The sequence below is a fragment of the Lagenorhynchus albirostris genome, chromosome 16, assembly GCF_949774975.1.
Source record: "Lagenorhynchus albirostris chromosome 16, mLagAlb1.1, whole genome shotgun sequence".
Lineage (NCBI taxonomy): Eukaryota > Metazoa > Chordata > Mammalia > Artiodactyla > Delphinidae > Lagenorhynchus > Lagenorhynchus albirostris.
This window is the reverse complement of record NC_083110.1, coordinates 83,875,418-83,889,259: the sequence shown is the minus strand read 5'-3', so window position 1 is coordinate 83,889,259 and position 13,842 is coordinate 83,875,418. Positions and strand designations below refer to the sequence as shown.

Sequence of the window (13,842 nt, the reverse complement as noted above, 5' to 3'; positions counted from 1 at the left end):
TGACCAGAGGGGCTATAAGGGCAGTGGGTAGGGGCTTTGATGACCATGACTGAGGGAATTCTTTGTAAGTCTGCTTCAGCATATGTGGGGGAGACCGAACAGGAAACTGAGGCCCAGAGAGGTTAAGACACCAGGTCAGTGGCACGGCCCTTCAGCAGAGCCAAGACTAGAACCGGGCATGCGACTCCCAGCGCCCCTTCACCTCCCCGACCCCCCTTCCCACCCCCTGCAAGGCCCACCTGTAACTGGCACTCAGGACACGCCCCTTGTCCTCTGCCAGGGGTCAGCTCCGAGTGGCAGGAGCGTGGGGTGACCGGTGACGGCGCAGCACGGGGCCTGCAGGGTGGAGCTCAGGATGGGTAGGGGTCTGAGATGTGGGCACTGTCTCCAACTCACGCCCACAGGCCTTGGCAGCTAGAACATTCCACCTAGCCCAAGTGCAAGGGGCTCGGCAGGCAGGTGGGTGGGTGGGCAGCTCTGAGCAGGGCCCCCAGGCCCCGTCCCCAACTCCAGGCTTCTTGCCGCATGTGACAACACTGCTATCGCTCATTACTGGGGACAAAGGAGAACTTCCCTTGCTATGGAGGGAGAAGGAAACAGAAACCCTCTAAGGAAAGGAAACGTGCCCAAGTTAGGGCTGCTCTTGTCTTGGAACCACCTGGTTTTGGAAGCCCACGTATGAGCAGGAGACGTCTCAGTCCCGGGCTGAGGGGTTTCTTTTCTCCCCATTTTGAGGGGTTGCACTCTGGTCCACGTGTCTCACTACACAGGCCCACCCTGCTGACACCGGCGCCCCTCAACACCCCTCACGGTCCTGAGACAGCCCCTCCCCCCGGGATTTGCAGGCCTTCCTCAAACCACTTCCAGCTTCTCTGGGCTTCTGGAAACCACGGAATCAGGGTCTTGGCTCTGAATTCCAGGCCCAAGTAGAAAATGACCCACAGGTCCTCGACCCGCGTGAAGATCCGAGTCGACTGCTCTTGGTGGCCCGTCTGTGGCGTGGCCCAGCGTCTGGTCGCCCTGCAGCAGAGGGAGGGGTACCCCTGAGCACAGCCCGCCACCCACCAGGGCTCAGCCCGGCCCCCTGAGGCCTGCAGCCCCACCCGCGTCATGAGGATAGACTGCGTTCCAGAACATGGTCTTTCAAGGCGTCCACAGAAGCTGGCCTTCAACAACTTCATAAAGATCTAAAGCCGAACACTGGGTCAGCCTGAAAGACGGGAGAAAACGTCACAAAACGTCGGGCGCTCTCGGCAGAGGCTCAGAAATCGGTTACACCTTCGTGACCCTGCATCTCAGAGATGATTCAGATCTTCCCTGCAGTGCCCCCCGACATGCCCGCTGTGCCTGGACGTTCAGCCGTGAACGCAGAGCTGGCCAAGAGACAGGCAACGTCGAGAGTGATCACGGGGGGCCTCTCGGGCAGGGCTGGCCCTGCTGACCTCCTCTGGAAGGAGTGAGGGTGGGGTGGTGTCCGGAGCCCAGTCCCAAGCCCCCAGCATCGTCCTCCTGGCGTGGCGCCCGCTGTGGGGAGGGGTCTGGTACTCAGTCCAAAAGCAGGGGAGGGCTCTGGAAATTGGGGGAGACAGGAGAAAGGCGTCTGCTGTTTTGTTTTTCAAGCCTTCTCATTCCTGGGGTCCCCAGCTGTATTCAGAGCCCCTCTGAGGCCTGGGCTGCTTGGGGTCTTCTCGGGAGGAGGCCCAGACCCGGCCCGTGGCCTCTGCCGGGATGCACTGGGCCCTCCTGACAAGGAAATCAGTTCTGGGTTCTCCCAGCAGTAAGTTGACTCTGCCGCCCCTGAAGCGATTTTCACAGCCGGGGAGGTGCAACTGTGTTTTCCAGCTCACTAACCCGCGGTGGCTATGGCACAAAGCACGCCGGCTGCACAGAGCAGAGCGCGGCAGCCGGAGGATTCCACAGGTCCCTGCCGCCTGGAGACTGGAGACCAAGCCGCCCGTTGTCCCCCAAATGCCCCACCTGTTTACTCAGGCCCTTTGAACACTCTTCCGCCTGGGGAGAGCCCAGCCTGGCTGGACGGTGCCAGGCCGTGATTAAAGGGGCCTGGCCAGGCGTTCAGGGCCGGGCAGGGAGAAGGCCTTTGGGAGGGGAGCACGTGGCCCAGCTGAACAGGACCCTCTCTAACTTCCCGGGGGTGGGGCCGGGCCCAGGAGGATCCCTCTGTCTCTCCCTAGGATGGGGTTCGGGTTGGCGGCCTTCCCCACCCATGCTACGAGCTGGCGCCCCTCACCAGCACTTCTGTCCACAGTGCCCACGGCTCGTGAGAGGCCCCTTCCACAGTGGGATGGCTCATGGGGGGAAGAGCAAAAGGCTGCCTAGGGTGGGCCTGGGCAGCCCCCCACCCACCCGCATCACTCCATCCCCACCCAGACCCGGGACCACCTGTCACCCGGGAGAGCAGGGTACGGAGGGGAGGGGCCCCGAGCCAGTTCTTCCTGCAGCACCAAGAAAAGTAGTGAGGCCTCGAACCGGCAGGGCTCGCCGTTTGCTTCCCTCCCCTTCCCAGGGGTGGGGGCTGCCTTGGGGGTTCCAGGCTGTCACCATCCCTCGGCCCAGGTGCCACATGAACTTTTCCGTGGACTTCCCAGAGTCCTCGCAGTAGGCGGGCAGGTGACACAGAGACGACATGGGCCCCAGGGTGCCCGTCCCTCCATGCTTCCCGAGTAGAGCCCTGACCCCAGCCACACCCCAGCCCCAGAACCTGCCCTCTCGTCCCCGCGCCCACTTTCCCCTTACTCCCTGCACTCGAGCCACACAGGGCCTCCAGCTGCTCAGGGGCCTTTGCCTTTCCACCAGCCCCTCCTCGGTCAGAGGGTCCTGACAAAGGGTTCTCCCCCCAGAGACTCTGGGGGGGCCGTTTAACTCCCAGGAGAAGCAGTTGCAGACCCACTGCGGTTTCACTGCTCTGAACCCTGGGGCCCCTCCCCCATGAGTCCCATGGCCTCTCAGGCCCCATGGGTCCTGGAGCCCCTCCTCTGAGCGCTGTGGCCCTGGCCTCTGCCCCCAATGTCTCTCTCTGTTCCAGCTTCCCCTTCCCTCCTCCCAAGTCAAGGCCTGTACAAGGCTGCCCACGATGCTTGACCCCCCAGGATGGACCCTCCGCCTGTGCACAGGTGGGAGGGAGCATGTGCCTGGCTGGCCTCTGAGTGGTGCAGGTGAGAGCCAGATGCGGTCCCACCCAAGGAACTCAGCGCACGCACCCCAGGGTGGAGTTTCCCATGACCTCCAGTGACTCTGCGAAGCGGAGATGTTTGTAATAAATCCTTGTACCAAAAACATGACACACCAATCAAAACAAACATAAAATTACATCAAGGCCCGTTATAGCCAAATTGCTCAAAACCAATGATAAAGGCAATGTCTTCTTTCAGAGAGAGAAGACATCTTGTGTGCACAGGAGCAAAGATGAGGACGATAGCAGAGCTCTCGTTGGGAACAGTGCACATGAGAAGACAGTGGAGCAATGTCTTCAAATACTAAAACCTGCTAACTTATAGTTGCACTATAAGAAATATTTTTAAAAGTCCTTACACAGTAGGAAAGTGATACCAGATGGAAATATGAATGTACCAAAAAAATGAAGAGCACCAATAACAGTAACTACATGGAGGAATAGAAAAGGCTTTTTCTTATTATTTAAATCTCCTTAAAAGGTAACTGACCATTTAATCAGAATGTAGTGTGAGGCTTATAACACGTAGTGGTAAAACGTATGACAACCATAGCATAAGAGTCAGAAGGGAGAAATGGAGATACCAGACACTACTGTAAAGTTCTTATACTGTACACAAAGCAGGATGATATCACTAGAGGTACGTTGCGGTAAACTGAAGATGTATACTGTCAACCCTAGAGTAGCAAAAAAAATAATAATAATAATAAAAGTTATAGCTAGGGCTTCCCTGGTGGCACAGTGGTTGAGAGTCCACCTGCCGATGCAGGGGACACGGGTTCGTGCCCCAGTCCGGGAAGATACCACATGCCGCGGAGCGGCTGGGCCCGTGAGCCGTGGCCGCTGGGCCTGCGCATCCGGAGCCTGTGCTCCGCAACAGGAGAGGCCACAACAGTGAGAGGCCTGTGTACCGCAAAAAAAAAAAAAAAAGTTATAGCTAATAAGCCAACAAAGGAGATATGCTGGAATACTTTTTAAAATATTCAATTGATCAAAAAAAGAAACAGAACAAAGAACAGATGGGAAGTTATAAAATAATTAGTAAGATAATAGATTTAAACCTAACCTACCAGGACTTCCCTGGTGGTGCAGTGGTTAAGAATACGCCTGACAATGCAGGGGACATGCGTTCAATCCTTAGTCTGGGAAGATCCCACATGCCGTGGACCAACTAACCCTGCGTGCCACAGCTACTGAGCCTGCGCTCTAGAGCCCGCGAGCCACAACTATGAGCCTATGTGCTGCAGCTACTGAAGCCCATGTGCCTAGAACCCATGCTCCGCAACAGGAGAAGCTACCGTGATGAGAAGCCCACGCACCACAACAAAGAGTATCCCGTGCTCGCCACAACTAGAGAAAAGCCCGCATGCAGCAATGAAGACCCAAAACAGCCCCCCCACAAAAATGTAATTAAGCTATAAAAAAAATTAAAAATAAACCTAACCCATCAATAAGTACACCAAATGTAATTGGTCTAAATATCAAATTAAGAGTCAGAGGCTGTCAATGTGGATAAAAGAGCCAGACCCACATGCACAGAGCCTACACAAAGCACTCTTTAAAGATAAATACACAACTATGTTGAAAGTAAAAGCATGGAAAAGTGAAAAACATGCTAACACTAGTCAAAATAAACCTGGAGTCTCCACGCTAACATTAGACAAAGTTGACTTTAGAGCCAAGAAATTACAGAAATGAAGATCATTTCAAATTGATAAAAGCATCAATTTGTCAAAGGCATGTAACAATCTTAAACATTTGTGGACCTAACAAGACAGCTTCAAAATAGGTGAAAACTGATAGAATCACAAAGAGAAATAGACAAACTCACAATTACCATTGAAGTTTTCGATATCCCTTTCTCTATAATTGACCAAACAAGTAGGCAGAAAATGAGCCTATAACCCTACAGTACCAAACAATAAGTACAGTCGGTAGGTGCTTATCAACCAATTGACTCAATTGATATTTACTGACCACCCCACCCAGCAACAGAAGAATTCATATTCTTTTCAGGGACAACAGAAAATATTGACCAAGATAGACCATATTTGGGGCTGTAACACAAGTCTCAATAAATATAAAAGGACACATGTCAAAGTGTGTTCTACCAAACGAATGTAAAATGAAAACCAATACAGAAACATCCCTAAAAAATCCTGAAATACTTGGAAACTCAGTAACACGCTGAGTGACCCTGGGTCAAAGAAGAAATCAAAAGGGAATTATTATTTTGAACTAAGATTGAAAACATATCAAAATTGCAGGATGCACCAAAGCAGTACTTAGAGGAAAATTCATAGCACTGAGGGCTATATTAGAAAAGAAGAAAGGTTTAAAAAAATCAATGACAGCTTCTACATTAAGAAACCTGAAAAAGTAGACCAAAGACAACCCAAACTAAGTAGAAGAAAGGAAACAATGAAGATCACAGTAGAAATCAATGAAATAGAAACCAGGAAACAATAAAGGCAATGAATCTGAGAGCTGGTTGCTAGATATCAGGGGCATTGGTAAGCCTCAGGCTGCCCAAAGAGCTGGCACCAGGGGACTCTTGTGGGCTTCTTAGTTCACTTCCGAGCCATGGTCCTACCCTGTCCAGCCTGCCCTAGAGCACAGGCCAGAAGCCCTGGGTCTAATTACTGTCCCGTCTGGGGCCTTGGAGCCGAGGGGCGTCAAGCTTGGAGTGGCTGCTTGGTTCCTCCTGTTTCTAAAACCATCCTACACTCATTCCCGTCTTCTCCTGCATGGTGTCGTTTCTCCCTCCATCCCCCGCCTGTTTTTCAAGCATCTCCAAAGAAAAGTTGTTAACCCTCAAAATAAAACAAATATTTACAACTCAATAATTCCAAAATAGCATCATCTCTGCGGAGCTTCATGGATTCTTCCAGCCGTCCTACACTCGGGCCCGCACCTGGGGCTGCACGGTGAGCCCTTCCTTAGGGCCCCACTGTTTCTGCACACGGTGGCTTCACTGGCCCACTGCTGTCCTGTGCCCACCGAGGCCCCCAGCTCTGCCTGTTCTCTGCAGTCAGATGCCCAACGGCCAGTTCCCCCAGGAGAGAGCGACACCCCCACCGCACACAGGCAGTCTGACTCTCAGCTCTGCCAGCAGAGGCGACTTGAGCACATCCCACCTGGGGGCTTGGAGATGGGCTGGGCAGGCAGAGCGAAGGAGGCAGCAAGGAGGCTTTAGGATGCGCCGGAGGGCCTGGGCTCTGGGAGAGCTGGTGCCCGAGCAAAGGTCCCAGGTGCCATGGAGCCCTGGCTCCCTGCTGCCTCTGACCCATGGAGAGCGCTAGGCCCACCACCCTAGGCAGAGCACGGACTTGAGAGTCACTCAGGGCTGGGTCCACCCTGCCCGACCCCCACTGCCAAGTCGTCTGTCTCTCTGAGCCTATTTCCTCTCCCACCAAAGCTGGGGTGATAAGAGGTGCCTCAGAGGGGAGACCAGCTCCCTACTGTTGCCGTAACAACTGACTGTACACAGCCCAGATTTACTGCTGCACAGTTCTGGGGCCAGAAGCCCAAGTGGGTCTCCCTGGGCCAAATCAAGTGTCAGCGGCCTGGGCTGGTCCTGCTGGAGGCTCTGGGGGACCCCAGGCCTTAGAGGCCGCCCACCAAAGCCAGCTATGGCTAGCTCATTCCTTCCCACGCTGCCATGTCTCTGGGCCCTCGAGGACCCTGGTGATTAGATTGGGTCTACCTGGATGCGCCAGGATGGTCCATCCCAAGGGCAGTTGATGAACAATCTCAATCCTGCCTTTGCCACGTACACATTGCCAGGTCCCAGGGACTAGGCTGCAGACATCCTGGGGGGGTGGGTCATTCTGTACCGGACAAAACTACATGCACCTATTGCTCTGGACAGAGAGGTCACTCAGTAAAGATGGGCTTCTCCTCTGATTTCCCCCATCAGGAGGTTTGGCAAAGTTTCAAAGCCCTGGATGTAAAGAGTAAATGTGAAAGTAAATTGGCAGAGAAGATAGAGGTGAACAGGAGAAAAGAAGTGATGTGGGGAGGGACTTCCCTGGCTGTCCAGTGGTTAAGACTCCACACTTCCACTGCAGGTGGCACGGGTTCAATCCCTTGTCAGGGAAATAAGATCCCACATGCTGCGAGGTATGGCCAAAAAAAAGATGTGGGGAGACACTATGAAGTGATGGGGTCGCAGGATGAGTCCCAGGGCCTTCTCTCCTCAGCTCCCACTTTCATCTGAGCCTTCCCCATCTCATGGGCCTCATCTGACTGGGAGCAGGTCCTCTCCTGAGCGACGCCAAAGCATCCACCTGGGGAGGTAGACCTCACGTCCCACCTGGGGGACCTCACGTCCCACCTGGGGGACCTCACGTCCCACCTGCCTCTCTTTTAGCACACCCACTAGCTGCTGGAGCTCATGTCACCTAGTCCCCCTCTGGCCAGAGTCATGGGTAAAGTACCACTTGTGTTTGGAGCAATTTTCCAATAAGTTGAGAAGGAAAATTTCAAAGGCTCCAACACAGATGCCTTTGAGGAGGGGAGTGGCCCTAGCCTTTCAGGATGAATAGGAGGCTCTCTGGGGCCTCAGCAATGACAGCAATGACATAGAGGATGAGGCATAAATCGATGGTTTCTAACATGGTTCCCCTGGAGATTACACTGTCTGGGAAGTGCGGCCCTTTGGAAGGGGCCCTGAGGAGTGGGTGGTCCCACCCTGGAGCAAGACCCAGGAGATGGGCCCATCATGGTCCCTGGTGTGCAAACTGTGCTACCACCCTGTAAACGGCATCCAGGACGGGATGCCCACCATCCCCATACAAAAGGGGACCATCGCTTTCTTCAGTCACTAACGTGGTATCACCTTCAATCCTGCGGCACCGTCTGGCGTGAGCTCTACGTGACCTCTCCTCCGCAGCATCAAACCCTCCCCTCCACCAGGTTTTAAGAGGAGGGAGAGCACTTCTGTTTGAGTCCTGCCCAGTACCAAACTTGCCCGGATAAATCCCACAAAACAAAATCCATTCTCAAGAATCATCTCGCTACACTGACTCCACTGAGGAGGCCCCTCAGGGCTTCCAATCCCCCCGTGTCTGTACTCGTCACTCATTTCTGGAAGCTAAGGATGTGTTCATTCCCCATGAATTCAGCACCAAAAAGAGGCACAGGAACTGTACTCGTCACTCATTTCTGGAAGCTAAGGATGTGTTCATTCCCCATGAATTCAGCACCAAAAGGAGGCAGAGAAACACAGGAAATGAAAGTGTCTGGGCCTTCGCTTGACCTCCTGTCCCCACACAGCTCAGAGCAAAGTGCAGGGACAATGCCACTCGAACTGGGGGGACAGTGTCTGCCCCAGGGTGGATTGAGTGGGGCATTCTTTGGGGCTTTGCCATCATTTCAGGGGCTCACCTGGGATGGGAAGGGTGCTCCTGTCCACACAACATGCCTGGCTGGCCTGCTCCTGGGCCGCTGGGAAGCCGGGTCCCTGCAGGTGTCTTCATCCCTCCTGGTGGCCAGAGACGGTGCCCAGGCTCCCCTACACACGGGGTCCAGGGTTCTGCACCCAAAGCCCCCACGTTGACAGAAGTGGGATCCCTTCCTTCTCACCGCCACCATCCCCTGCCCCATCTCCCATCCCAGGGCCCAGCGGGGCTGGAGCTGACACTGTGCTGGAGGCCTGGTTGTGCTCAGTGTTGGGGTCTGGGTTTTGATATCCAAGCCCAGGGGCTCTCCCCCAGCCCCACATCCTCCCTCCCTCCTTCCTCTATGCCCCTGCTGGAGCCAGTGCCAGTCAGGGGCCTGGTCAGCACTGGCCCAGCCTTGCTGGGAACTAGAGACACCAGTCCAACACCCTCAGGGAGCCGGTCCTGAAGGTCGGCCCCTGCGCCTGGCCCCATGGCCCCATCCCACCCCCAGGCTAGCCAGGCCGCAGCCAGGCCCCCACGTCATCCACCCAGAGGCCACCTCCGGAGTGTCCTGAGTGGACATGGGGCAGGCGGAGGCAGCTGGCTGTCATCCTCATTAAAATTCTTTTTCAAACGCTCCTGTGAGTGGCCTGCTAAAGATAAGCTATCAGGAGAGAGGCCTTCAAAGAAAGCGCTCTAATGGTACAATTATCTTCAATCAACTCAGAACATCTTTATTACATTAGAAAGGGGCAATCCATCTTGGAATGCAGAAAGAACTGATCTAGCCACAGATGCAGGCCTGGCCTGGAGGGGTCTGAGGGCCCCTTTCAGTCATGCTTCTAAGTTTGCATGGAGAGAAACTTTCTAATTGAATTTTTCTAGCTGAACTGGATAAAGTGTCACCCAAAGCTAGATTTCATTAAACAACTTTGAGGGTTTCCCTGGTGGCGCAGTGGTTGAGAGTCCGCCTGCCGATGTAGGGGACGTGGGTTCGTGTCCCGGTCCAAGAAGATCCCACATGCCGTGGAGCGGCTGGGCCCGTGAGCCATGGCCGCTGAGCCTGCGCGTCCGGAGCCTGTGCTCCGCAACGGGAGAGGCCACAGCAGTGAGAGGCCTGAGTACCGCAAAAAAAAAAAAAAAAACACTTTGGTTTTTCAAAAATAAACATGTACGGATTTAGGTTGCTGTTTCCGTGTTCTGGGATATTAACCGGACATAAAGGTGTTACCTGCAAAATAATCTCATGATTTATTCTAAAACACAGTCGGGGTTTCTTTCGTTCCGCGAGAGGCTGCAGAGCGGTGCCTCGTCTGCAGCACCCCAGAAGGTTTTTAAACCAAAGATTGGTTCAGTTTTGGAAAAATAATCCGAGTGAAGCGTAAATCTCTGTCGGGCCTTGGCTCCACCTTCTACGAGCTGTGTCGGGGATCCCTCTCCGCCTGATCCGCGGGGTCCCCGTTGACAGCCCGGCCCCGTCTGGCCGGGTCAGTCGGAAGCCCGCGCCGCGGGGCTTTTCCCAGGTCCCAGGTCCCGCGACTCCGGACGATTCGGCCAAGCAAGTGAGGAGCGGGAGAGGCTGACGGTGAATCCAACACCCAGCGACTGACCTCGCGCCCCAGCGGCCCGAGGCGCCCTGCCTGTGCCCCAAGCCCTGCGTCGCAGGCGGATGAGAGGTCGGCCCCTCGGCCTTCTCCGCGGCTCCGGGCCCTGCCCGGGGACCTTCGACGTGCCTCGCCGGCCGTTCCTGGAGCCAGGCCGTGGGACGCCACGGAGAGCGTTCGGCAGCTACGGGTGCCTAAAAAGCCATTCAGGGTCAGGGCACCTGAGGCCCGACTACAAGGCGACAGAAGCAGGGTCCTCGGTCCGGGCGCAGGTTCAGTCAAAAGCAGCCCCCAGGGTTCGGAGGGAACGCCTGGGCCACAGCAGGCACGCGCCGAAGGCTCAGGCTCCGGACTGGGCGCAGCGGGAAGAGCAGCCGGCGAGCGACAGAGGGACAACACTACGGGAGGCGCCGGCGCCGCCTCTCTGACGGCGCCGAGCTCTCCGCGTCTCAGGATCCGCGCGCGGTCCCGACCTGTGCCCGGACCGCGGCTCAACCAGGTCGCGCCCACTGTGGGCTCCTGCGCGTGGGGAGGCTGGGGCCAGCGCCTCGTGCTCCCCGGGTGTACCAGCCACCTCCCAGCCGGGCCGCAGCGCTCCGGGAGAGGACAGCCAGGCTCTGGGAAGTCCACAGGGGTGCGCCAGGCAGGCCGGGGCTGGGGCGCTAGAGTCCCAGTCGGCCGTCCCGCCCTCCCGGGTCAGCGAAACCAATGGACGCCTGGGTCCACGCGGCAGCGACAGCGGCGATTGGAGAGCTGGGCATGAAAGGGGCGCCGCCTTTTTATAGGGCTCTGAGGGCGGGGGCGCAGTGGAGCCCCCGGCAGTGTCGCGGCGCGCTGGCCCCACGTCGCGCCTGCTGAGCCCCGCCAGCCCCGCGCCCGCCGGCCAGCGCATGGCCCCGGCGTCGCTCGGCATGAACCCTGTTGGGCTCAGGACGTGCAGCAGGGACCGTGCGGGGTCCGGCCCGTTGCCCTTCAGCGTCAAGTCGCTGCTGCAGGCAGAGCACTGGCTGGGCGCGGAGCCCGCGGAGCCCCGGGAGGAGAGGCCGCGGGGCGCCGCGGAACCCCGGGCCTGGGTCCCGGCGGCCGCCCCCTTGTCCTCCCCACGTAAGTGCCCTGTCGCACGGTTCTGGGCTGCGAGAGGAGCCCGCCCGGCCCGGGCTCGGAGGACTAGGGCGGGAAGGACGCTGTCTCTCGTAACTTTGGAAAGTAACCAGCCACTAACGCGCCGGCCCGGGCGCAGAGAAAGAAACCAGCCCACGCGAGCCCACCCGACCCCTCCCGCGCGCGCGCGAACCCCACGGCGGCTCCCCGGCCCCACGCCAAACAGGCTTCTGCTCTACCCTGGGGCGGAGCCCGCAACCCAAGACCCGGGGCTTCTTGTCTCGGAGTCTCTCTGGCCGAGCACCCCTTTTGCTGCCGTCACTCCCCGCGATGGTTGACTTCTGCTTGGCCTCTGTGCTTCCTGCCCAAGTTTTTCGCTTTTCCAAGTGGGCAGAGTTCCCCTCCTCCCGAGGGACGCAAGGCCACCGATCTGGGGAGCAGAACCCGAGTCCACAACGGCCCCCCTCTCCGCGCGCCGTCTCCCCGGTGCCTCGCTTCTATTACCCCGGAGGTTTGGGGGTATCTTGTCTCAACTGAGGTCCGCGGTCTCGGCCGGGACACGCATCCGGAACCGTCCTTGGCGCGCACTGCTGGCGTTTGAGCGTCCGCTTTGTGCTCTCTTTCCCCCTAGGCGCCCCCAGCCCTCCACCCTGCACCCTCAGGAAACACAAGAACAACCGCAAGCCGCGGACGCCCTTCACCACCGCGCAGCTGCTGGCGCTGGAGGGCAAGTTCCGCCAGAAGCAGTACCTGTCCATCGCGGAGCGCGCCGAGTTCTCCAGCAGCCTGAGCCTCTCCGAGACGCAGGTCAAGATCTGGTTTCAGAACCGCCGGGCCAAGGCCAAGCGACTGCAGGAGGCCGAGCTGGAGAAGCTGAAGCTGGCGGCCAAGCCGCTGCTGCCCTCGTTCGCCCTGCCCTTCCCGCTGGGCGTCCACCTTCACGGCTCCCCGGCCGTGTACGGCAGCGCGGCGGGCTCCCTGCCGCAGGTGCCGGGACTCCTCGCCGCGCCCGTGGCCGCCTACGGCATGTATTACCTGTCCTAGGGCTGCAAGGCCGTGGGCCCTGGGGGCCCGCTGGGGAGGAAGGGCACGCGCGCAGGGGGTGTAGGGGGCGGGGTGTTGTCTTCCGCCACCGGGGCCACCCCTTCCCAGGTCCGGAGACGGGTCCCCGCGGGCGAGCGGCGCCCCGGCCGGTTCCTTGCTCCTGGTGCGCAGCGGGCGTCTCGGAGTTCTCTTCTTGTCTCGTTTTTCAGGTTTTTGTTTTTGTTGTTGTTAACACTGTGTTAAACTGGATGCCGCAAGACTATCTGTGGGTATCTTACGGTTATTTTAAAAAAATGTTTTTATAAAGTTATGTTAGTGCAAACTTTCCTGAAAGACAGTGAACATAGTTTTATATTGTCCTCGAAATGGACAAAATAGGACTTTCCAATGTATACAAAGCAGCCAATAAAGTATTCTGAGGTTTCCTCTGTGGACCTGTCTCGGTAACCGCGGCGGCTCGGAAGAACTTAGTAGATTGTTTCTGGCTGCAGCGGCAGGAAACTGATTCGGAACAAAGAAACGACAGGAACAGTTTGGTGCCGGAATTGCTAAAGAGAAACTTACCAACTACTTTCGCTAACTAGGTTTCTCAGCGTTGTGTGCGAGTGGAGACTTTCACGCTTATTTTAGGGAATTTTTCCCGCGTTCATTTATGTATTTATGTATTTTACTAGAGAACGTCCGGGAGCCTGAGGCGAAGTGCTGTCTCTGTGGGATCATGTGCGTGAGGGTGCGTGCGGTGAGTGTGCGCGGGGCATCCACGCGTGGGCCCGGCGGCCTCGGAACCTCGGACTCGTGGAGCGCGGACCGCACCGCGGGCTGGCGCGGTCGCTTGGCTTCCGCGGGGACGGAGCTGGAGCGGGACAGCGGTCGGCGTTGTCCGGCGGAAAGAGAAGGAATGGCCGCGCGCCCGCAGCGGGACCGGCGGCGCCAGCGGCCAGCTGCGTCCTGCCGACTCGCCAGGGTGGCCGGTGGCCGGGGACCTGCTGCGCATCCTTCTGCTGCCTCTTGACAACATGCTGACATAACTTAGGAACCGGGCGCCCAGGCGCCAAGCAAGAGGACGGTCCGACCCTCTCCCCTGTCCGAGCGTCTGCCCTGCCGCCCCCAATGCTCCGACTCAGGGCTGGGGCCGTGGCGGGCGATCTTGGGGTTAGCTCACCTCCCCTCCCTCACCCGCCGGGCCGGAGGGGGCACCTGGGCGGCAGACCGCCTCTGCCGCGTGGGCGTAGGGACACGCAGTGACCACGCGAGAGGCCAATTCCAGGCCCGTCTCTCCCTGTAATGACTGCAGGGCTGGGGTCCTGCCGCCTGCGAAGGCGAAGCACTGACTTTTACTGGGCAGGCAGCGGAGGTGCCGCTCCACGGGAAGCAAGGATAATACTGCATTAATTTACATGTCGTAGCCATCATTCTCCCTCGGTTTCCTGGAAAAATGCAAACTCAGGATGAATTTGAAAGAGAAACTAACGCAGTTCTTGAAGTGCAGCTGCTAAGAATGAAGGCCTGGTGATGGGAA

At 57.4% G+C, this 13,842-nt stretch overlaps 1 protein-coding gene across 1 annotated transcript; it reads left to right on the top strand.

Annotated features, from left to right (window-relative positions):
* Nucleotides 1-11,047: 11,047 nt before the first annotated feature.
* Nucleotides 11,048-12,323, top strand: VENTX (VENT homeobox). Its single transcript, XM_060126816.1, has 2 exons — nucleotides 11,048-11,282; nucleotides 11,911-12,323. Exons 1-2 carry the CDS (start codon nucleotides 11,069-11,071, stop codon nucleotides 12,321-12,323), a joined length of 627 nt encoding a protein of 208 aa, XP_059982799.1. The 5' UTR covers nucleotides 11,048-11,068.
* Nucleotides 12,324-13,842: the final 1,519 nt, after the last annotated feature.